The 26,497-nt window shown below is 38.8% G+C and overlaps 1 protein-coding gene across 1 annotated transcript in view; it reads left to right on the forward strand.

Moving 5' to 3' along the window:
• The window catches only part of LOC121811822 (protein turtle homolog B-like), a 139,514-nt gene that overhangs the window by 53,348 nt on the left and 59,669 nt on the right, over nt 1–26,497 (forward strand). Inside the window, exons 4-6 of the mRNA XM_042214338.1 lie at nt 9,094–9,245; nt 11,849–11,966; nt 23,224–23,365. Of these exons, the coding sequence (XP_042070272.1) occupies nt 9,094–9,245; nt 11,849–11,966; nt 23,224–23,365 (412 nt within the window). The remainder of the gene's footprint in view (nt 1–9,093; nt 9,246–11,848; nt 11,967–23,223; nt 23,366–26,497) is intronic.

Genomic DNA, 26,497 nt, shown 5'->3' on the forward strand with positions numbered 1-26,497 from the left:
CATAATTTAATAATTTAATCATCTAAATTCTTTTAGTTTCAGTCTAGTCAACTAAATTGCACAAGCCTGTCACAGACAAAACTAAAGTTGATTCAGCTGAATAAAAATATAACGTCTTAGCTTGTCGTGTTTTTACTGATAGTTCCTGCACACGTTTCATAAAGCGTCTCATTTCCCTTGACATTAAATATATAATGTGTCCATATGTTTTCTCTTCTTCCCAAGCACCGATATTTTGTCATGTTTTTGTGAGAAATGGGGAGCATTGGCATTAGCTAAGAGTTGTGACCACAAGGTGGCAATAATATAAAGAATAGTTGCAAACAGGTGAGAAACCTTATGACTGTGGTGTTTAAGATCATTATGGAAACACATTTTCACTTTGATTTTAACTGATGTCTCTTTTTATTTTTTATACTAGACAAGCACAGCCTTGCTTGTCCTGATGGAACGCCACTGGTGTGGATGTGAAAAATGTGTGGGGAACGTTAGAGCATATGTGTTCAAATACCCAGGTTTAAAAAACACATGAATTCCCTGAGCTCCGATGCTAGTTATTATCAAAATGCATTGTGCAAAATATTAAGCTAGCAAACTCTCATTTTTGGTGTTTATGTCTGTTTCCATAATGATTAGTCCTTCCCCTTTTTAACATGGATTTAGCAGTGCTTAGCCTAATGGTGGAGGGAAAAATAATCTAATAGCAGGGAAACGTAGGGCTGGCACTGAACACTTCAAAAGATAAACACTGCAGAAGGTTGCAGGGTTTTGCTAATTATAAGCAATTGAGTAAGCAACTTGATAATATTGCTGAATCAGATTTTCGGTCACATAGCCAGTAAATACATATGTCAAATGTACTGTGCAATAGACATTACATCTCAAATAATATGTAATGAACATTGTGGTGAGAATAAGGCACGGCGGGACCACAGATCATCATTCAGAGCCATCTTTATTGCCCTACTCACCACAACAACACCACACACACCTGAGTCCCCGTGTTTTAACCCAGCGGGCGTGATTACGGGCAGACCACGCCCCACCACAAACATTTTTACAAATGAAGATTTTAGGGTAAAAAAAATTGATTGCACAGCACTTTCTATATCTGTGTCTCTGCTGCCTGTAGTAGCCATAGAGCATCACTAAAATACAGTTCTGCTATAATTCATAGTCTAACAAATCAGTCAGAATTTGCAGAGCTGATATGATTCTTTAGACTAGTAGTTTCACCTAGGCAACAGTCCAGAAACCATACATATCCTTCTGTGTCACAAAGATGTAATAGAAAAAAGTTCTCACATTTGAGAAACAGGAGATGTTCTGTTTTCTACTTGTCTAAAGTGATTTGATTTCAGCCATTTGAAAGAGTTAAAACATAAAGCTGTACTGGGATTGTTAATGTTAATGTTGTGGTTCAACTGACAGTATTTGTGGTTTCTGATTGGTTACACTGTGGCTCTTTTGTAAGAACTTGACTTGAAAAAGTTGCGCAGAGCACTGCGTCCCCTCTTGTACATGCAGTGTCACAGATTTGCTGCACTTCTAGAAAAGAATACCAGACAAACTCCTGCGCACAAACCAAGCTGAGTGTTAACACTCACAGGGCTTCACAGATGAGAATATTCTTGCCTTCATGTGGCAGTTCTAGCACTCGTCAACTCACTTAATCAGACAGCATATGAAGATGCTTGTTGCTGTGGTAACAGACAGATCAGATACGGTCCTGCAGCCCCTGTCCCCCACCCCCCAAGTTCAGTCTCATCAGCGTTGCGTTTGTTTTGTCTTGGTTCTTCATCCTCTTTCCCAGCAGTGTTTAGAAGCCTCAGGCTCCTAACTTAGCCTCCTTTCTCTCTGCCTGTTACTCCTTCACTGTCTGTTAACATCCTGTCACTGTACCAAGCATGAACCACACGGCTCCGATCATCGCTGTAGTCAGACAGTCAGTGGTGTACAGGGGACAGCTGACAAGCATGCCAGTTTTCCAGAATATATTGCTAAAACTAAGCTTCACAAAACGGATGTGCTGAAGTTGACTTTGTTACATTTTCTTAGACAGAAATTTTATTAAAGTGGTCAAGCTGTTTGAAAATGAAGTGCTTTTAATGTGTTGAATATACTGCTGAATATGTTACAGTGTTTCCTTTGTTTTTCCACTAAGAAGAAAAAGATAAAGCAGTTTAGGTGTAGCCAGTATTTGTGGAGGTCGTTATGACAACAGTCTTATACAAAAAAAGACAGGTTATTTTAAAAATAGTACCATGCTATGTGTTATTATGGTATGTGGCTAAAATACCCTGGAAGTTAGAAACACTGACAGAAGACTAATTTCTGCAAAAGTGAGTATACCGAACATTGGTATGTAAGCATGCAGTCACTAGAAGTTGGATGGTGCCTTCGGTGTTTAGACTTCCTAGGGAAGGATATAAGTAGGGAAGGGAATTGATAAGAATTTAGCGATTCTGATTCTATCAACATCAGTTATTGATTCTATTCTTTATGGATTGTTTTACTGATTCTCACTGGGTTCTCGTTGGCTCTGCTTTGAGAGTTACAACCATCACTAAGCAGCATATCAAAGAGATTACATTCATTAAATTATGCTGTGTAGGCAAATGTCTGTACATGTTGGAGGTATTTCCTCTCTTTGTTGTGATCAGTGTTGGGGTGGTTACTCAGAAAAAGTAATGAATTACAAATACGACACAGAACACTTTTCTTTAAAGCAATGCTGTACGTTGCTTAATTACTCAAAGGAGAAGGTCATTTGTTACACTGTTTGTTACATTACTTCCACATTTCTCTAATATGACCTGAAATGCATCATCTCATAATGTTAACGTATAGCAACACAAATCCCTCGCCCAATGAGGACACACATACAGGATCTTTCTCTCAGTAATTAGGTGTGAACACACGGCAAAGATAAAAACTAGCATAAAGGGACTTCAAAGCGATCCCCACAGTGATTCTACTTTAGAAACGTGATCACGTAGAAACATAGTCTGACTGCTCAGCAGTTTGTTACACGTTGAAGTTCAGGGTCTGGCTGTTGGGCTGCGGTCGGCACTCACTCAGCTTTAACGTCACTCTGGGTTCTTAGCTAGCTTAGCATTAGCATGCTGTCTGTGCAGATGATTGCAAAGAGCAGAAGTTGTGTTAGCAACATAATGCAGTTTCTGTTCTGGTTGGAGTTTTCACTTTACCATTGCACTGTTGTCATTTTGTGCAATAAAAACAAATATTTAAAGTATTGTAAATATCCATGCTGTGGACTGTGCCACTATTTTCCTCCTCCAGCACATCCACTGAAATCAGCTGATAGTAGCACAAGTGCAAGTAGAACCAAGTAATTGAACTACTCGGAACAGGTTCTCTGCAGGAACTGGTCCTCGATTCCGATCAAATACAGTTTTTCTCTATATGCACTCTTGTAATAACTTAACTAACAATTATTGTTGTAGTGTTGATATCTTTAATTAGTTTAAATACCACTCAAAAGACTTTTTGCTTTGCCATTCAGAATAGCCTGATGTGATTAAAAATACAGCAACTGAATTATTATTCATATTTTTAATCTATTAAGTTGCCGTCCTAGCCAATGTGTGAACACGAGCTAATAGCTCCTTCCTATACTTCCTATATAAGACCTTCCTTTACTTTTGTGGTTGCCTTTTACAGTCATTGGACTGATTTACAGTTTGCATTTCCATGCAAATCCAAAGGATCTGAAATTCATGCTCACTCCTGAGAGCTCTGCCTCAAAGCCACTGCAAAAACAGTAAACAATTGCTTTTTCATATAGGGCGAGATACTTTTAGCTTTTTTCCTTAGTAAATAAAGTTAATTACCATCACTTCTCCACCACCTTAAAGTATGTTAGGTAAATACGCATAAAGAAAAATAAATAGGAAATGTGAAGATTGGCCCAAATAGTTTATTTGTTCAATGTAGCTGAGTGGTATACACTGACATAATTAGGGTCCATTTCTAATTCACATCAAAAAAGTAATATTAGTTTTATTAGTAATGATCTGAAACATTGCTTCATTTATATTTTTTCAGGAAAACCTTTTTTTTCTCCACCCATACCTTTGTTATCATCTCTGTTTCTTTAAATTAAATATTGTTCGAAAAACCCGGCTGCACTTGAGCAGTCAAAGTGCTTTAAACAACATCATTCATCCAAGCACTTTATTTATATGCCTAAGTGCTTTCTATCTAAAATTCAGACACACTCATGCACTGAACAGACAGCAACTTTGGGTTCAGTACCTTCCCCGAGGATACTAAGGCATGGCTGTAGCAGCCAGGGGTTGAACCACCAACCTTCTGACTAGAAGGGGACCTGCTCTACCTGCTAAGGAATTGCTAGCCTTTAAAAGTAAAGTATTTTTACATAAATTGTTATGATGTTTGATTTAGTAACGCAATAATGTGGGTCCATCAGACCTGCTAATATTGGCTAAATAGCAAAAATATGAACACAATACAGAGGTTAAGTAAAACATTTGATTTTGTCATTAGGCTCAGGCTCAAATACAGGCACAGCTTTTCTTTGGTATATAGCAGAGGTCCCCAACCCCCGAGTCACAGACCGACACCGGGCCACGAGAGTTGAAGATCACGTGTGAAATTTATGTTTTTATTTTTTATCGTTTTTATCATTAACTCGGTTTCCCTGGGTCTTTTCCTGTGTATTATGATTAAATTTTCTTTTTGTTGGTGCCGGTACTGGTTTTATTTTGTTGCATTTATCCGCAACACCTTAAAGGCCTGTCCGTGAAAATAGTCGGACATAAATCGGTCCGTGGTGCAAAAAAGTTTGGGGACCGCTGGTTTATAGTAAATGCAAATCTTCTGACCATCCAACTAAGAAGACACATAGTCAACCCAAAAAACTTAATTAGACAGTGAAGCTGATTGAAGAAGGGTTTTAAGTGTGACCAGTAACTTTATGAAGAACACTCGGGGGGCTTGGTGCTATACTGACCATCTAGATGAAGCAGAACTTCTAATTATACTTCTTCTGTTTGCACTCAACCTCTCACTGCCAAACATCTGTAGTTTTTGCTTTTCACACTGTGGCCTTCAGTGCCAGCAGGACTGGCACATTAAGACAGAAGTGCTGTTTCTAGATTTCTGGTGAGATGCAAAAAGACAAGTTCCGTAAAATTGCCTCCTTCATTCCTGTGAACTTCTGTCACTTGAGATCGGCATTCCTGAAAGAGTGTATGAGTGGAGACATGAGACATGAGCTGCAAGATGGGAAGTGTTGGTTAAAGTCAGTTTAATAAGTATGCAATTTTCTACTTGAACGATTAAGTGAAATTCTAGGTTACCTAGCAGGGAAAAACATTACCTTCCTTGTATTAAGGCTTTTTTCCAATTAGAAGATTTAAAGTCCTGCACTCTTTGGTCCTTTCAATCATGGTGAAGCCCAAATGCAGATAAGGTGATACCAAAAAAATAAAATAAAAAAAGGTTCAAATGTTATAGGGTTGGTCTTCAATGCCTCCCTCTTGAAAAAGCACACCATTCTGCAGCAGCACTTTGCAGTGCATGCTACATGTCAGACCCAGTATCTCTATTTTTTTGTCTAATGGAGTCTTTCTTATTTTTTTGCTCTTCTTTATCTCTGCCTGTTTGTCCCTCCTTAGTTTTGACATGTCTTTTCCTTTCTCGTCTGTGTGCCAGTTTGCACCCTCGCACAAGCTTTTCAGCACTTCTTAAGGTCCTTGAGGAAAACAGAATGAAGGGGTCACTGTTCCTCCTCCCTGTCAAAAAGCAGATGCACACATGATTACTGGCCAGTGGAGTGTCCTAACCACTCAGACAAAATGCAGCATTAAAAATTGACTCATAGATAACTACTGTAGTCAGTATACCAATTAGTTATTATAGTAATTAGTTATTGTTAGTGGTGGAAGAAGAGGTAAAACAGTTTATTACACTGCTGTGCCATTTATATTGCATATTGAAATTGATTTGCAACTTACAGCCTTTAAATTTCACTGCTTGTCAGTCGTAGGATTTGTTTACAAAAACAGTTTGTTGACTTTCATCCTGTTTCGCTCCACAATGATATTTGAACAGCATCCTGCTGGACTGCATTGCAGAGCATGGTTAACCTGTGACTACCTCCCTCTTACTAATGCTCTAAAGCACCCCTGCAGAAATAACAGAAAAAGTTGTAATGGGGTAAATGCTCTGTTTCTCCACTGCTCAAACAAAAAACACAACTAAGAACACACAAATATTTTAGAAATGTGTCAAAAAAAATTGCTTAAAACTAAAAATGATATTCTAAATAACAATCTGAATACATGTTTCTGAATTCGTTGGGGACCGCTGCCTTAAGTGATATTATTTTCACGTACTAGTGTATATTACTGTATTTTCATACACACAAGTAAAGCCCAAATTAAAGCGACTGACAGGTTGAGCAAATAACAGCACTGGCAATGAGATTCATGTGTACCTAGCTTAGGTAGCAACTTTGAGTGCCAGCTGCAGTATCCAGCAGTCTTCCATAGCAGTACAGTTGGTCTGATCCACCCTTTATTTTAACCAGTAGTAAGACAACTAGTTACAAGGAAATACAGCTATATAATGAGGTCGGAAGTCTGCGTTTCCATAACTGTAAAATCGGCTGGAAGCTGCATGGTCTTAGCTGTGTGGCATGGTAAAATGTGAGACGTGGAATTAGCACTATGGCCTGGCTCATAGCTGCAGATGGAATAACATGCTAGAGATTACACATGTAAGCAGATCAGCTTGAGTCCTAAGGTGATTAGATTGAGAATATCAAAAAAGGAATTATGCTCAAACAAAATCTGCATTGAATCATTGACAGCGATATTGACATGTGCACTCGGATAGACTGTAATTGGCATGAGTTCAGTGGGGGCAGGGCAGTTGTAACACAGCTTAACTGTATTTCTGTTGGAGTATGGTGCCAGTTGTCTTGTATGATCATCCCTCCTTATATTCTAGCCAGCAATGGAGCTAAAGAGGATTTTAAAAAATGGTATTAACCAAATGCACCATGTCAGGCACACTGATGTTTAATTCTTAAAAAACAAAAATCACACTTATCAAAACTCTGAAAGGAAGGGTTTCTTTTAAGAGTTTATCTTGCTCAGATGGCTTAGCTGTGTTAAAATATTAATTTATCAACAGTCACTACACTTACTTAATTTAATAAATCATTGTTACTGCAGAAACTGTCAAATCTGCATCTCACTTTTTAACTGAATACTTTTAAACTGTTCATGCATTTATAGCACTCTTATGAGTGTGTGAGCGTGTTATCTTTCTTGGTATGTCTACCAAATAAGATTTAGAAACTATGACAGCAATTACAGCTTCTCTGTTTTTAAGTCTTGGTCGATCCTCAGTAAGTACCTGTGAACAGCTATATTCGAGTCTCAACAGCAAGTATACGTGTAATGTAAGGTTTGGCCTGGGCTTTGGGTGGGCCCCTCATTGACAATCAGACTCTTCTTAAAGCCAAACCTGGTTTTCGTTTGCCCTGAAGGCAGGATTTATGGTGTGCTTCTCAAATGTTTATCCTCCTGGGAGGACTTCTGAAGCTCTGTTACAGCCATCATTCAGGGCAAGTTTGGATACACAGTTTGATCAGACATCCAAGAAGTTTGGTGCCTTCAAATGTCTTTGACAGTTATCGGGGTCACTGTTCTCCTAGGAACACTTTTATACACAAGCCTTGTCCCAATTTGTCCAAGTTCATTTGCTGACTTCTACAGTAAGTTCTGTGGACTTCATTAATTGGGTTTTGAGACTCTAAATGTGTTTGCTAATGAGACATTTCTAGTTTTAACATTTAGATGTTTTTTTGTAAATGTATTCATCTCCTAATGATAAGGTATTAGGAGATCTGGGAGAAAACTTCCTATTGTCAAGCTGCTCCCAGTCTGCTTCAAGTCTGCAAAAAGTAAAGAGGTCTGCATTCTGAGATAAAACAGAGGTTTAGAGATCAGAACGCCACTAAATGTAAACAGATTTCTCTGAAATACAGTATTACATTTTTTCCCAACTTAACTAACCCTAATCCTTAGTCTGACAGCTAACAGTGCAGAATTCTGATGTGTACTGATCTTTGTACAGCAGGTCTTTAGTTGTTTCTTTTCTCTTCCTGTTCATTCCCCAGTTCTTGTTTTTGCTGTGGTAAGCACTCAGTTGGGACTTAAAAAGCAAAAAATATAATTCATATTTGTCATTAGGGTCAAATGCATTAGGATTTTAAAGGATCCTTATAAAAGTTCAGAAGCCATAAAACTGTAAAAGCTGAAGGAGACAGAAATATGGAAAAAGTGACCGAAAAGACGAACAGTTATTTTGCCGTCTGCCCGCTTTAATCTGCAGTAATGGATTTCTAACTGTAAAAATATTATGCTTTAAAAACTGTATGTTTATATCTCTGAATTCAGTTAACTGTGTAATGACAAAATGTCAGCTTTGTTGCAGTTTATTTATTTATTTGTAAAACTTAAAGAAGATTACCCAAATAAATACAAAATACCCTGTTTAGGATCATTCCAAAGCATCTCCATGCTAGTGTCCCAGTGCTGTCAACGACTTTGTTTCTCATTTGTTCTTGAGTCTCTTTAGAGCCTATTTCACTTTGTATTTAAGTGATTCGACAGATCTGTCAGTAATCAGGGCTGTGTGTGGCTAGTGCAATTACTTTTTCACATAAGACCAGGTAGATTTACATATTTTTTTCCCTTAATACATGGAAATAAATCTGCATTTTGTATTTACTCAGGCAATCTTTGTCCAACAACAACTTAGAAATTCTTAAATTGTTTTTAAACAGTTCCATGAAAAAGTACTTTCCCCTGTCTTGATTTCTGACTTTTCACCACCACGTTCACTGGTAGCCACTGATTTTATATGACTTTTATCACATCACAATAGATTATTTCTATTCATTCTATAAAAGAAGGTAGCAGCTAGAGAAAATAGCAGCTATGCAGGTTTTTCTTTGTTTTATTGTGTATGTTTCCTACCTTTATTAATTTTATTGTTCATATTTCCTCTCCAACCTCTGCTCTGTCTCTTCAGCCCCCCCAACTTTCACAGATACACCACCTCAGTACGTGGAGGCCAAGGAGGGGGGGAGCATCACTTTGACCTGTATAGCCTTTGGGAATCCCAAACCCTCAGTCAGCTGGTTGCGGGAAGGTAGTCTCATGGTCAGCAGTGCCAAGTATAAGGTAAATACTTTATATTCGTATCAGCTGTTTATTAAATATGTTACTATAGTCATACTATGTTTAGACTAACAGTTGCAGGCACTGAGACCACTGTGTTTGTACGAAGCATCTGGCCTCATCATGCAAAGTCTACCAGCAAGGTGCCGACTCGACAGTTAAATATGTAAAAGTTTACTTGTTAGCAAACTGTTGCTTCTTTACACCAGTAGCTGATACGGGGCTACACCATCTTTTAGTTTCAAGTTTTAGTACAATCTGATATTGAATGTTTTTGTAGCTCCACATTTGGTCTCTACCAGTTTTGAGTGAGTGGGGTCTTTCACTTAGCTCAGTTTTCTTAGCATCATATATAAACAAGGAAAAAATGCCAAGAGATACTTCCACAGATGTCTAGTCTTGTAGTCTTAATCATCAGAGCAGAATTCAGAAGTCTAGTGAATATTGCAGACGTTATGGTTTTCTCCCACATGTTCTCTTCACTGTGAGTGTTTGTGTGTAGGGGGGCATGGAGCACACTGGCTGAGAGATGGTGAGAAGAGAAGCTAGTGTCACTCAAGTTGATGGCATCTCATTAGCCTGCAATAAAAGCTTCCCAACAAGCAAAGATGATCAGAAAGGTTTGATGGCAGGGAGCTTAGTGCTGGCTTGCAGGTCTGCTGGAGAGGAATAACATTTAAAACCTCTCTGGTGAAAGTCTGTTGCTGCCTTGAACGTCTCACATTGGTCACTTAAAAAATGTTTTGAGCTGTAACAGCATCTCGGGTCAGGCTGTTGTGACTTAACTTCTCAGGTTGAATAAATGCGTTCGCAGTCTTTAGATTGAGAGATCTACGTTTGAAATGGCAACATTCAATTAACAGACAACTCCTCAGCTTGACTCCTTGTTTCCTTACTACTTTCAACAATCAGAGATTATAAGATTCACTGTGTGTTCCAGCACTGGGAGTTTTTCTCAGTAACCATTATTCCATTCACACATAATGTAACAGAACTTTTATTTTCATTTAAAAAGAAGCCTTTTGTGATCGTTTTGTTGCTGTACAGTAATGAATCCTGCAAGAAGAACGGGAATGACTCCCTCAGTTTAGATCAATTATTTAGGTGACTGAGCTTTGTTCACAGGAGAGTTATACATATAAATTTGTCCCTCTCTCAGGCAGCAGCTTTCTCCCAAGTTAGTCACGATACTTTGGGCTGTTATAGACTGATAACAACCGTAAACCATGAGCATGTGCTAACACAAAGATGTGGGAGAGATTTTAATCTGAATAACAATTTGGTTTTGATATGAGTGGCTGCACACTGATCTGATTTAGGAGAAAAATCTCTGAAGACAGATCTGGATGGTGAGCAGTGCTTTAATTTAACAAAATAAGTGGTAATGTGGTGATGTTTGGGTTTCCACTGTGGAAATGGGCTGTTAGATGAAACTCCCAGGGATGGTTGCGGTTGCCTAGATTTCCAGCAGGTGGAAGGGTGCCAAAAATTAGGATATGCTCTCAACCCAAGTCAGCGATTCAGTAGGTTTTATGCAAGACAGCGACGATCTGGAAAAAATAAAGTCATTTTCCAAAAATGGGTTCTGCAGTTATTGCGTCTGATTTACTGACCTTTTTATTTGGTGTTCTGTTATTGCTGAGGTCATTGAGTGTCTGCCCCAAATAAAAAACTTTCACACTGATATTTTCTGTCTTCATGTGAGTCCTCAGATGTCTAACTAAGGAAGCACATAAAATGAAGCTGTATGTGGTCAGGAACCTGGATATTATAGGAATCATACAGGGATATGGGAATAACAAACATGCAATAAATAACAGGGATTGGTCTGCAAGTAGACATACTACCTGGCAGATGATGTTGATTGCAGGCATTTTTTGTTATAACAAACAACTTGCTGCCCTCTGGCCAGGTCTCATTCAGAAAAGACTTTTCACCTGGAAAAATCATTTTTTTTCAGAGAGTGTTTCATTTTTTGGGTTAACCCATGATTCTATTTTTGTTCTTGGTGACCGCTGAAGTTAAAGTTAATTTAGATAGAAGTTCAAATTAACTGCTCAAGTAAGTGCTTGGAGGCATTTGTAAATGGTTGCCAATTAGCAAGACTTGCTTCTATAAGAGGTTTGGCTGTAAAAGGAAATGTTTAACAGCCACACTGCATAACACAACATACTGCTCGAAGGACTTAAACCTAGCAGACCGAGTCAAAATCAAAGGAAGCTACTTTTTGATCTCGAATGGGTCTAACTCCTTGGCACTTTCACAACCAAATTCAAAGACTTTGATTGATTAGTTGCTTTTAACACTTAGGATTGTCTTGTTTCTGTACTGCGATATAGCGCCAAATGACATCAACAGTCGCCTAAAGGCGCTTTATATTGTAAGGTAGACCCTACAATAGTACTTTCAGAGAAAAACCCAACAATCATATGACCCCCTATGAGCAAGCACTTTGGCGACAGTGGGAAGGAAAAACTCCCTTTTAACAGGAAGAAACCTCCAGCAGAACCAGGCTCAGGGAGGGGGCTCATTACAACAAAACTATTTGTCTTCTGGCTTTTATTCAGTACTGACGTTTAAAGTTACATGTTTGTGTGTGCGCTCAGGTGTCCGATGGGAGTTTGACGGTGCTATCCATCACCCGGGAAGATCGGGGGGCCTACATGTGTCGAGCCTTCAGCCCCCAGGGAGAGGCTATTCACACCACACGGCTGCTAGTACAAGGTAAGGAATTTTAAGGATTTCCAATATTGCATCTTCATTCTGTCCTGTGGTCCTTCCCTTGGTGATTTCATTAGGAGTTATGAAAAATAGATGTTTTTTTTGTATTTTACAGGTTTACAGGGAATGTTTTTAAATAGACGAGTCCAAACATCTCACACCAAAATGAAAGTCAGTCATAATTGTTAAACTTGGTAACATTTTAGGATGTGGAAATATTAGAAACATTGTGGCTCCATAGTGTAGTGGTTTACACATTTGTCTAAAAAGATCCCTGATTTAGTCTTTAAAGAAAACCCAAATCCCATTTAGGGTTGCGTTAGGAAGGGCATGTGGTGTGAAAATCATCCAAATCACACACACAGAGCTTCCTGCTGAAGCGACTCTTTGGGAATAAGGGAGCAGCCAAAAGTAAAAGTCATCAGTATAACATTGAAGTAGATTAGTGTCAGTGGTAACCAATTTACATAAAAGGTCAGATTTGCTTGAGCCGTGTCCTCCCCGGAAAGCAACATTTAGATTATACTTAGGTAGATTTGTGGCTCGTCCATCTGCTAATTCAAGTTTCAAGTTCAAGACTAACTAGCACAGTAGGGAAATATGGATTCAGAGCTAAGTGACATATCAGGACATTCTAAACAACGATGAGTTTTCTCAGCATAGACCAAACCTGACTAGACTCAAGAGAGCAGGTCATGAAGCTCTAAAACACTGGAAATTGGATCAGCTGTGCCTACAGTATTGGGAAGACAAAAGCGAGCACACCATCAGAATACAAATGATAAGGATGTTTGTAGAATTATTACACAAATGTATCTTTTCAGCCAAATTGTTAGGATGGACTTGCCATTGGCGATGAATCATTTTTCAATAAATTTAGAGCCAGATTGAAGTAAAACTTGCAACTTCACACTGACAAACATCTGTTAGCTCTAGCATATTTTAAAAGTTCACTGAGAAGTGTCAGAACAGGATTTATTAGGCAGTATCAGACGTGGGGAATATGCTCCTGCAAGATTGTGATTTGTGATTTTTCCTTTTTTTTTTTTGAGAGAAAACATCAGTGTCACACTGTGAGACACTTTCAGTCCAAAAGCACACGTCCCCCTCCGTTACCTGTCACACACAGAAACTAAGCACATTGCAAAACCAGCCAAATTTGTTGGTCATTCATCTCAGAGCCTAAACCTCTGCACCATTTTCTATGCAAAACCATCCCCCACAGCAACAGACAGATAACAGCATACCTTCTGAGCTAACAGTGAGTGTCTATTTGGGTATATTAAACATTTGCATGCTTTGCTTTTCAGTGCTGTTTATGACACATACTTGCCATGTTGATCCTTTCACAATTTCATTGTCATTCTGGGTTGTTTTCTCCTGTCACTGCATATTAGTAGATCATCACATCGCACAGAAAACTATGGTACATATGCTTCTTTTGCTAAAAATAGCACCATTCCATCAGGGAAGCTGGATCAATCCATTTCTGTGGGTATGTGGGGGTAAATGTGGTATCAGCAGGTGGAGTTTGGATGGGCTCCCATAATGGCCAATCACGTCAGCTCCCTTTACTGCCTTTGAAATGCAGCACATGGTTGAATGATGGTCAGTCTATGGCTGCTTTGCTGGAGAAAACTGCTCTGCTCTCATAGATGCAGAGGCACAGCACAACATTACGTTGAGAATTTAAAAATATGACTTTGGGGCAGACAGATCTATTATTGAATTTAATTCTCTGTCTGGTTTTAAAGATAAAGTGATATTACTTTATAGAGGCTGGTGTTTTAACTGTGAGTTTGTGATCACGTCAGTGTTTGAATATTGATACATTTCAATGTGTGTAGATTCTACTGGAGAGAGCAGCAACTAAAGAAAGATGAGAATTTCTAGGTTCACTATGTTTAACATGTTGCTTCAGAAATAATCACATAAGTAAATAGCATGTTACCAGATAATATGCAAATATTATAATATCATAATTCAGTTTGCTGACGTGAAAACATATCAGATCACTGTGGCACATCCCCTCTTGTTTTCACTGGTCTCTAAACATCTGGAAACTGAGGCGAGTTGTTGGACTTTTGGGAAAGGAATGTTGTCCCATTCTTGCGTGATAGAGGATTCTAACTCCTCAACACTCCTGGTCATCTTTGTCATATTTTTCATTTCACGATGCACAAAAAACGTTCAATTGGTGAGACGTCCGGACTACGGGGAGGTCAGTTTGTACCCTGGCTCTTCCACTACAAATCCATGCTCCTGTAATAGATGAAGTATAGTTTTGCATTGTCTTGCAGAAATATAGGAGGTCTCCCAGAAAAGCTGTAATCTGGATGGGCGTATATATTGCTCTAAAACCTGTCTAAACTTTTCAGCATTGATGGTGCCTTTGCAGTTATGGAAGTTGCTCAATTCACTTATGCACATGTTTCTTCATGTACTCGATGCATGGCGTTTGAACTGAGCCCTGATAACAAGCTGGATGGTCCTTCTCCTCTTTTATTCAGGACATTTGGCATGCATGTTCTCCAACAAAAACTCTACATTTCAATTTGTCTGACGAGAGAACTGTTTTTCACTTTGCCTAAGTCCATTTTTAATCGAGTTTGGTTTCTGAAGTTCAAGTTTCTGGATCATATTCATATATAAGGTCTTCTTTTCACGAAAGACCTTTAACCCTATATTAATGGATGGCACACCAAACCGAGAACACATACAATGATTTCTGGCAGTGTTTCTGATCCCAGGCAGTTATTTCAATCACAGAATCATATATGATCTTAATGCAGTCCTGTCTGCTACTTTTTCAGCTAATTAGCTTTAGTAGCTAGCTACAAAGGTCAATAGGCCAATAGAACTGCATCCCTGCATTGCAATATGGCTTTAATATTTAGACGAAGTAGGTTTTTAAAGCCATGGCTGGAAACTTGAATACGCAAGCAGAACATGAGTAATGATACGCCTGATACTCAACTGTTGATATATACTGAGCACTTGGAAAGCGTGTCTTCTGCCCACCTTTTTGTGCAAACTCACTGACATAACACAAACATGAACTATAGCATACATACATCCACAGACGACTTCTCTCCAACCCACAGGACTGAAAGTATCAGTTGTGAATGTTTATGTAACAGACACCACAGACCTCCCACCCAACCCAACCAAGGGCCCGCGCCCATGCCCTAAAAGTTCACAGCTGTTTTAGGTATTTTGATGTTAAGGTCAAACAGTGACATCTAAATTTGCATTTTGCCGAGATAATTGAGCAGTATCATGCTGCAGGATTAGCAGACATTTTTCTATTCACTGAGACATGCTGCTAGCATTGCTAATAATGTAAAAGTTTGCCCTAATTTAAAATGTGTTCATCTAAATCGGTCTTCTGCCTGGTGTAAAACAGTCACAACCTTTTTGATAGCAGCTGGCTGCTCCCTCAAGCATGCTATCACTTTCATATGAACACACCAGGCTGAGCAGAATTTAAATAGTGTATGATGCAGCAGTGTGTTTAGGAGTGAGACTAGAAAGACAATGCTTAAATTAGTTCAGGGACGTCTTACAAGTACATGGTACATCAGGAGCATGTGAGCTAAGATAAAGAAATAAGAATGAGTGGATGCTTTTTTTTGACTCATGCTCTAAATTAAATGTCAACTTCTGTATCTAAAGCAATTCGTCTGTCTCAGTCCAGGCTCCACCACAAAATCATCAAATATAAACCAAAGGAATCAGTAATTGTCTCTGATGTCTTCCATCATACACATGTCACTTCTCAATGTCGCTGGTATTTTTCTTCTGGAAAGGAAAAGTAAATATCCTTCAAATGTGTGACTTTGCAGCAATTTCAGAGGTGATTTGTCTGACCAAAGAGGAAAAATAATAACACTCTAACCACAGCATCCCAGGTCATATAAGTTAAAGATCACTTCCCAACAGTTGAATGGACATGATCTGACCACTACTGAACTGAGGAAATTGAAACTTGATCTCTAATTGAACCATTTTCATTGACTACACACACAGGGAGTGAAGAAAATGAGTGAAGAAGAAATGCTTATTGCAACATAGGAAGCCTCCAACAGCCTAGACCTATTGCAGAGTAACTAAAGGAGGATTCAGATTCACCTGGTCCAGCCCTAACTATATGCTTTATCAAAAAGGAAGGTTTTAAGCCTAATCTTAAAAGTAGAGTGAGCGTGCCTCTCTAATCCAAATTGGGAGCTGGTTCTGCAGTAGAGTGACCTCATGCTGAAGGCTTTGCTTCCCATTCTACTTTTAAAAACTCTGGGAACAACAAGTAAACCAAAATATTCTGTTAGGATAATAAGGCACTATGATGATGTGACGATATGACTGATTATTGAAGATTTTGTATGCGTTTTAAATCCAATTCTGGATTTAACAAGAAGCAACTAAACAGAAGTTACAATGTCCCAATTGGTTCTCTTGCTGCAGAATTCTGGGTCAGTTGAAGAGTTTTCAGGGATCCTTTAGAACAATCTAATACGAAATTATACTAGTTCAGTCTCAAAGTAATAAATGCATAAACTAGCTTTCCAGCATCACTCTGAAAAATGATGTTTCTACTTTTAGCCATATGTTGGAAAGAAATGGAGGTAGTCCTGCATATTTGCTTATTGTGCATGTTGAACTACTCCAGGATTCTTCATAATATTACTGGAGGCCTTGGCTTCATGCTGTTCTAGTTCACTTCCCACATAGCTAAACCTATATCATTAACAGCCTATATATGAGCCAGTATACTTGGCTTGTGAGTAACCTGTTGATGGCATAGGCCCTACTACACCAACAACTCGTTTACCTTTCCAGTTGATTTTTCCCCCACTAGAGACCCCAGCGACTGTAGTAAAATGTATTCCAGGGACCAAAAAACACTAAAGTATATTTGAAACTGCTGGATAGGGATAGCATAGATTTGATAAGACTGGAATTCAAATCGGAATTCAAATCATAAGGGAACCTCTTAGTTCCCTTATAGCCTCTGACGGTGAAGTCATCTCTGTGCTCTGAATGTTCAGTGTCATTGATCCCAATATTTTACTATAGAGAACACACTGTTGATATTAAATGAATTGTGCTGCAGTGGCTTGAATTGTATCTACCTGATAAGATTCAAATTTGTGCATGTAAGTGTCTTCTTCATATACTAAACTCAGTCGTGGAGTTCCACAGGGTTCTATAGTTGGACCAATACTTTTTACATTATACTACCCTTAGGCAATATTAACAGAAATCACTGCATATGTTTTCATTGTTATGCTGATGATACGCATCGTTATTTATCTATGAAGCCAGATCTCACCCCAACCGGTCGCAGCAGATGGCCCCGCCCCTCCCTGAGCCTGGTTCTGCTGGAGGTTTCTTCCTGTTAAAAGGAGTTTTTCCTTCCCACTGTCGCCAAAGTGCTTGCTCATAGGGGGTCATATGATTGTTGGGTTTTTCTCTGTATCTATGAAGCGCCTGGAGGCGACTTTTGTTGTGATTTGGCGCTATATAAATAAAATTGAATTGAATGGTAAATGGCCTGTATTTATATAGCGCTTTACTAGTCCCTAAGGACCCCAAAGCGCTTTACATATCCAGTCATCCACACATTCACACACTGGTGATGGCAAGCTACATTGTAGCCACAGCCACCCTGGGGGCGCACTGACAGAGGCGAGGCTGCCGGACACTGGCGCCACCGGGCCCTCTGACCACCACCAGTAGGCAACGGGTGAAGTGTCTTGCCCAAGGACACAACGAGGGGCTCGAACCGGCAACCTTCCGATTACAAGGCAAACTCCCAACTCTTGAGCCACGATCGCCCATCGAATAGATGACCCAAATCATCTTAAAGGCATTAAAGGCATGAAGGAGTGGATGAACTCTAATTTCCTACTTCTGATGTCAGAGGCTAATGTACCTGGTCCCCAAAATGATAAAAAACATACTTATTCTGAATGTTACTACCTTTATGCAAATCTTTCTTTAAGGTGTTTATTTTTCTTTTTTTGACTTATAGATCAACATATAAGTGCACAGGTGTGGTCAGAGATCTGTAAACATAACTGTACAAAACATACAAATAGAATTATTTCACAGTTACTATGATATTATGATTTGTGCATTATTGACACAGCTCTCACCAATACAGCGTTCTTGTGACAGTCCTACTTTGGACCCGAAGATCCCAGATGGTTTTGTGTAACAAATTATCTGAACAAAGAAAAGGACAAAGAAAAAGCACAAATATTGAACAGTGAACAGGATATTACTGATAAGTTTCTCATGGGCCCCTATGAGAAACTAGATCTTGGTTACCGTTAGACTATTTTTATCAAGTGCACTATGTTACGTTGCAACAATTGTTGTGTATTTCTCATGAAAGGTTGTATAGACATTCAAGTTTAATGAACAACTATAATGACTTTTCTAAACTTTATAGAATTCTTAGTTTCTGAATTGGCAGACTCTGCATAAAAAGTTTGCAAAATCAAATATGCAGAACTATCTGCTATGATGACCCCTTATGACTAACTGAACAACTGAATATATGTGTTTTACATTATAGAATTTTTAGTTCCTGAATAAATTTTATGGTATGAAATAGTAACAATTATATGCTAACTGATGAAGGTATGTTTGTGGTTTCTGAAACATCAGAAAAGGACCCTGACTTCTGTAATTGTTCAGATTAACTCCTCTGAGTGTGACTTTACAGATGGAAATGAGTGGCTAACAGACAACATTATGTTATCTTGTTTTTAATATTTTTTACTGACCTCATGCGTCCATCAAATCTGTTGGATGAAATGGGTTTTCTCACCTCATATGGTGGTTGTTAGTAGTTTTTATTTATCACAAAACAGGCAGGCACAATGTTCACAGAGATCACGTTTCTCTTTGTGACTAAGCACCAAAACACGGGCCGAGTGATTGTTTGACCCATCCTGTATAATTTATGGTAGAGATGGATTAATAGAAGCCCTCCTGGAAAGCCACTGAGCAGCAGATCAGCTAAAAGACTCCTGTGCCAACAAATCTCCAGCACTCAGCTGGTTCCAAATAGGGCGTGTTGGCACCCACACAAACAGACACTCACTCACACACCCCCACTCAAACACCAACAACACAGTGAGCCAGCACAGGCCTAATCGTGGTTGTCCTGCTAAGGGCCTGGCAGATGGAAATGCTGTGCCTGTTAAAGGATCAGGCTGTGGGCTACAGATCAGAAATAACATATGAGACTAGCAGTTTTAAGTTGCGACACTGGCTCTGAGTGTGTCTGTGTGTTTGCGTGTGTGTGCGCATGTTGGTGATATTCTTTAAAGTCCATCCTTGTATGAAGCCAAGTTATGAACAAAGTGGAAATTCATTCATAAGTGTGTGTGTATACGTGCATCATTAGGAGAAAGTCAAAGATTATTCCAAAGCAGCTGTTATAGTGTAGATGCTGGGGTGGGGTGGGGGCTCCTTTGTCTGTATTTGATGGTCTGTGTAATATTAGTAGGTTGATTTTAGGGTTTTCATATTACAGGGATTTCAAAGAGAAGGGTTAATTTGCTGGCAAGGTACTGTTCTGTTTCTTCAGCTCTGTCAGCCACTGTCTGTACTCTTTGCAATATAAAGCGCACCTATCAAATGAAATTAATATACTATTATTATGCTGCATTATACTATGAATGTGTTACTAAACGTAAAGTTATATATAAACAATAAATAGTATTTTCCAGCAAGCAATAGCTCATACTGCTGAAGCTTACAGATCCAATAGAAATGGTTGAAAGAGTCCTTACAGTGCATGTGAAGTTAACCTCTGTAACCATAAAGACTGATAACAAATAATACATGAATAATTTTTCAGCTGAAATAAAAATACATGTTTTACTAAGTATAATGGTGTGTAAAGTAATTCTGCCAAACTACAGGTCGGTTCATGTGTCAGCTTCTCTTTTCTAGAGAAAATAAATAATTTAATTCAGTTTCATTTTTATAGCGTCAAATCACATGAACAGTCGCCTTGAGGCGTTTCATATTGTAAGGTATATAGGTATATAATAATAACGACAATAATGAAGAAGTAGTTTTACTGCAGGTTTTACAATCCCGCATAAACACAAAATAAACTCCATTATTCTGATTCTTTGTGACAGATTTCCAGTTCATTGGGAAACTATGTCAATTAGCTGTTTGGTTTTGCATGAATAAAAAACATAATTAGCCCTGCGTATTGTGGCTCATCAGCAAATAAAGGTGCTCACGTGGGACTGCTGGCAAGTTTCTTTCATTACTCCATTAACCTTTAGTAAATTCTTTGTCTCTAGTAGTTATTTAAAGAGAAAATTCTCTTCAGCATTCAATTCAGTTGACTTCAGCTTTTTGTCACTTCAGACAAAGTCGACATATTTAAATGAGGTCTTCTACATTAAATGACCCCAGACTTTTTACATTTACATCACATCTTGTTTTGAGTAATATTGTCACATTTTTAAGGACTCATAATAATAAATAACAAATCCTACTACCTACTCCACACCACTACTACTACTATCTAGCAGAAAGCAGTAAATACTGTATTTGCAGATAAAACAGTGTGATTATAGATCTGGTTATGGTCAGAGGGAGGAAATGATTGCAAATCGCAGTGTGACTACATCCATGCTTGCAACGAGGATCCATCTGGCACAGCAAGGATCACTCAATAAATTTTCATAATCCTTTACTGAGTGCAAAATAAGTATGTGACATGGCTCTGAGGTCTGCAGTGACATTAAGAATTCAGAGTAGATGGTGGTGGTGTTAATCCATGCATTAGAGTCTACGGCCAGAAATGTCCCAATGTGACCCCAAACCAGCGCATGCCAACTAATTCCTACATAATCAATATTTATTCTGTAGACATATGATATATGATTCATGCTTTGTGGTTTTAAGTGCCAGTTAAAAAACTGTAACTGCAGCCTTGGTCAATCCTTAAGTCTTGAATGTGTCTGATGCACATGTTAAATCATCATTACATAAAGTACACCATGCCTATTTCTACATTTCGGCATGACAACTCACAATTCAGTGGACAGGAATGGAATTTTCAGATGTGAAATGTCCTTGATGAGGGTCTCGTGACATTAAAAAGTCAGCTGGGAACAGATTTGAGTTGACACATAATTAGTTTGTATTAATTTCAGCATTTTACTGGTAGCTTCCTTGAAAATGCATTGCGGCTGCTGCCACACACAAAATATAAATACAGGCCATTTACACCAATTAATTTTCATGAGGAGCAGAACAAGGTGAACTGCTTTTGGTCACAAACTGAACCTGCCTAATTCATTAAGTCGCATGAATGTTTCTCCCACTGTCTGGTGTGAGAATTCAGAAGAGGACAGTTTGTCCAGCCACAGTGAGAAAGTATTTCTGATGAACTAACAACCCAAACCGTGCTTCCCAGACCGTTTTTCTTTGAACCTTAAAAAAAGGCTTACACATTAGAGGTATATTTAACAAAGACAAGACCAACTGTACACTCCTTAAGGAGAAAGAAACTTTTCTATATCCAACAACAAGAAGTTCCTCAGTGTATAGAAAACATGTCTAACTGCGTGTATCAGGACTGGGATGGAAGTGCTTCAAAACTTCCCTTAGAATTCTCCAGTTTTTATGTTTTCAATATCAAACTGCACGCAGTCATGAGCCAAATACAGCCATATGCACACAACAGAAGTAACTCTTAATAGCAAAATCGTCTAATTTAACTTTGCAAAAAGTAACAACTTGTCATCCCAAAAGGTTGATTCTTTCTATCTGGACCTAGCGTGGAAAGCGAAGAAATCATCACTTATCCAAGTGACTTCTTCAGTCTCAGCTGACTGCAGGTTTCCCCAACTTTATAAACAGTACATTTGCATAATGACTGAAACCAGCCCACTGAATGAACAAAGGGCTGTGAGGTCAGTTCCTTGATCATTAATATATAAATTGTCACGACCATTAATCAACGACCACTGATGAAAACCCACTGAAACGTTTCTCCCACTGAGAACGTCCAGAATGAACAGAATCAACCTTTTGGGCTTTACCTACCTGGATAATTAAGCAAGCATCAAGACAACAAATTGTCATATTTTTGCATTTACCAGAACCAAGGAGCAGACTCAGACCACAGTTAAGAGGTTCAAAAGATTTATTCACAGAACAGAAAAGATTAACGATACGCAAGTGTAATGGGGAACTGGGAATGGTGCTGTCAGACAAACTCTGGAGGTTTATGAAAGTAGGGAAATAGATAGCGAAACTGCAACTGCAGTTGATCTGTGGATTTAAAAATTTCAAACTGTGGAAAACCAAGAATTATGGGAGGGTGAGAGAAAAACAAAAAACGAGTTCTAGGGCGAGCAAAGAGATTCCCAAATGTTGACTGAATTGCTCATCCATCGAGCAGGTCCATGGTTGCCAGTGCAGTCTTGAGATCCCTTCCCAGGCGCTTAAATCCTAATTCCTACCTTGCCTCAGGTGACCTCAATAGGTCACATGATGGGGTAGGGCAAGGTCCTACAGTCGCTTCACCCTTTAGCCCTGGTGATGGTAATGACCCACCACTGGCTCATCTTACATGTTCAGTGGGTCAGTGAACCTCAGGAGTAACTCCAAAGAGAACAACCCACACTAGGGGTTAAATACCCGGTACTCCCTATGATTTGTTTGAAGGACTGAAGAAGCCTCTCGGGTGATAGATGAAACAGCTACACTAACCTAAAAGGTCCAGTTGGCTTTTTTAAAATTCTCTGAACTGAACCTGTCAGCAGCTGGCTGCATCATCAGTGTTTTGAAAGTGACCAGTCACATTTGGACCTTCTAAAGGTTAGACTGATTTCTGTGACCAGAATGATCAGAATGTAGCTTTGAGAGCAGAGTTGCCTGTGAGTGCATGATGCAGCGCACACCAAGCACAGAACCTTGCATGTGTGATGGCTCTTTTGTTATCCAGTTATCCAAGTTGTTACTTACATCACTCCATAAATAATTCTCATTCTTAAATAATTTCTGATAAAAGCATATTTAATACGAGCATCCGGTGAGCCGCACAACAGCATTAGTGGTTCTGTTGTTTCATCTTTTAAATTTCAGATTTCATTCTAGAAAAACAGATGTCCTGTCAAGCAAAATATCATATATGATAAATGTTTATTAGAGCTGCCAATGAAAATATTTAGCCTTGTGTTTGTTTAACTGATTCTGTGTGTTTCCCCACCAGGCCCTCCGTTTATTATATCACCACCGGAGAACATTACAGTGAACATCTCACAGGACGCCTTCTTCACCTGCCAGGCAGAGGCCTACCCTCGCAACCTAACCTACACATGGTTCTGGGAAGAGGACAACGTCTTCTTCAAGAAGTAAAGTTATGATCGGGTTCATTACTGTTTGCTCTATCACTCACCTACTTGTACAGTCTGTGCTGTGTTGTTGTTGTGGTGATATTCAGCACAACAACTTCTTAAATTGACTTGCAACAGACTCATTGTCACCTCTCAGTCGTAAAAGGCCAACGCTGTGTCACCTTGCCGGGCAGGCGGGCAGCATGGGTAGCCGAGTTTGTAAATACAATAAATCGTAGGCCATGTAGAATTTTGAAATTCACAACATAGGTGCATATAATCTCAGATGAGTTTAAAACTTAGTGACCTTGAGCTAACAGTCAAGGTCAGAGGTCAAGTTTTCTGAAAAACTTGTGAATCCAGAACTTTCACATTCATGCCATAGGTGCATCTACCAGCGATCAAGAGTTGTGTATGGAGGTGTCTAAGTTAGATGAAAAGGTAGAAGTAATAGATGGTCAAAAGCTAGCATGAAAGTTAGAGAGGAAATACCTCCTTCTTTTAACTGAGCAGCTAAACACGTCCGCATCTTTGAGCAGAATTTAACGTGACTTTTTGACTACGCTCTTCTCAAAGATAACCCTTTAAGATTAGGAGATTTAAGGTTTTAGGCATTAGACATGAAAATATTTGATACCTTTGCATTGCAGAACTAAAACCCCTTACTCTATGCTCAGTGGATAAATAATGAATAACTACCAAAACAACAGGCTAGTGTTTTCTCATGTCACGCTTGTACATGACAGCTTTCATAACATAGCAGTAGAATTCTTCAATAATTGATGAAACTGATTATTTATTAAGAGATTTACTCAGAGGCGAGTGTGCCTTGTGCCTGTAATTAAACAAGGCTTCAATGACGAAGTAAGTTTTACAATCCAGCAGCATTTTAGCTTGTGAGAAGGCTGAGCACTTGTCTTTCACATCGTTAAACTTTTGAACTCGCTGCTGTTTTCTAACAGTATTGTCACTTCCTGTGGTGCATTAGATTATAGATAGATAGATATTACTGCTCCAGCACTTATTTTTGTAACTGCCTTCTCACACCATAAAAATTCGTTGTTGTGAAATTCAGAAAAGTTTGTATTTTATGTCCAACAGCTTTAGTTTTAAGACACCCATGACTCATGCAAATATTTTTATTTATTTCTATAACTACGTGTACAGATCATTAACCTCCTAGGACCTGGCGTCCACATATGTGGACGTCACATTTTGGGTTATTTAGACCAAAACACTAAATTTTGCTCTACAAGGCCCTGATATCCACTTACGAGGACATTATACTGCTACTGTGCTATCAAAATTTTAAACGAATATCCTCATATGTGGCTCTGATTTTTCATAAAAACAAAAATAAGGTAAAAAAAAAATCTCCTAATTCTTTGTTTTTACATTCATCGGGCCCCAATGTGCCCAAATATCAAAGAGAAATTAAAATTGCATGCCGTGGAAGAGTTCGGGTCTTATGAGGTTATAGGACAAAAAGTATATGAGAAAACTTACATGAGTATACAGACAGACGTATCTGTGGCCAAAGGTTCATTTTAGATTGCTTGAAGTTAAGTCAGGTTTATAATTCACATTCCCACTTGCATCACATTACATCAAAACTGCTTTAGTGCACTGTTTTTGAAGAAGACAGAGTTTACAGGGGTAAAGGCAGTACTATTACCATTAAAAGCCTGATCACATTTTTCAGTTTTCTGACGTAGTGTGGAGCCTTCCTTATTTTTCAGAGGAATTATAGGTTAAGACTAAAACAAGTCTCCTCATTTGCTGTTGAAAAGTTATTTAACACTTTGAAGATAGTATCCTAACCTTATTCAGTCAGAATATGGGTTCTTAGCTTTTCTCTGCAAGTCTTTGCAATCAGAATAAGAGAAAATAGACATTTGAACTAATATGAATACAAAAACTCTTATTTACATAGAAATCCTTGTTAGAAATAGAAATAAAAAAATTGACAAGTGCAGCTGATGGTGTGTTCTCTAATGGTGTTTGTCACAAACAGCATTGCAGGTTTAAAAAAAAAAAGAGTATTGCAAATCTGTACAAACCATAAGACTTCTGCAACAATTTCCTTTTGACAGGCAGGACCAAAGTAATGATGTTCAGCCATAATACACAATGCCAAGAAGAAAACTACACACAGCACATCGGTACTATCTGTAAGCATGGTGGTGGAGATTGTTGATTTGGGCCTGTTTTGTTTAGCCACAGTTTTGCGTGATGATATCTTACAGTCACTGAGTTGACTAGAATAAACTCTGTGTACCAAAGTATTCTGGAATCAAATGATAAGACATGCAAAAAATGTTTGTTTCCATTTTTTATTTGGACACAAGAGCTTTTACAAATGCAATATCAAGTTTTACTTTAAAAGCTTTATGCGTACTAGATAGCCCAGAAGTTGGATAACCAAAAGCAGAATGACATTTAAATCTACCTTGTTGGTTTCTTTCCTGTCCCATCCTGTCATGTACTGTGTGTGGAAGGCAGGATTGGACCCAAACACAGTCCCACAGACAAAGATTTAAACACAAAAAACCTCAGCATTATTGCTGGAACAAGTTAATACAGAACTGAACTGTAAAACCTAGGAACGAACTATGAACAGAACACAGTGTGAGGGAGATTACGACAACGAGCATAGGAAGACACAGACACCAAATACAAGAGGAAACACGGCTGGCGCTAATTAAACGGACGAAACGGGGAAGAGCAAAACAGAACACACACCGATGAGAGACTATGGCTGTGTCCCAATTCAGGGTCTGCACGCTTGAAGTACGCGCACTACGCGTACTACGTACGGTGCGTACTATAAGTACGAGAAGTGCGGAAGTGAGAGGCTTGTGAAATGGGACGGTCTAGCCTTCGTCGCGCTGTTCAGGTTGCCTAGCAACCATGATACTAACCGCGAGACACGTTACATACAGCTTTGTTTGACAGAAATGAAGGAGAAACAAATGTTTTGTTAGTCATGCATTTTCGTCATGACATCACTTTGATTAGTTGAGTATCTGAGGCTGAGACCATGGGACCATAAAACATGATTGTTGGGCTTCATTTCTGTGCTGAGCAGTCATTTAAGATTAGTTAGTAAATAACAATTAGTTGTTCATGAGACTAAAATCATCCCACTGT

This window comes from Haplochromis burtoni, unplaced genomic scaffold (genome assembly GCF_018398535.1).
Source record: "Haplochromis burtoni strain Fernald_Lab_line unplaced genomic scaffold, NCSU_Asbu1 Contig_550, whole genome shotgun sequence".
NCBI lineage: Eukaryota > Metazoa > Chordata > Actinopteri > Cichliformes > Cichlidae > Haplochromis > Haplochromis burtoni.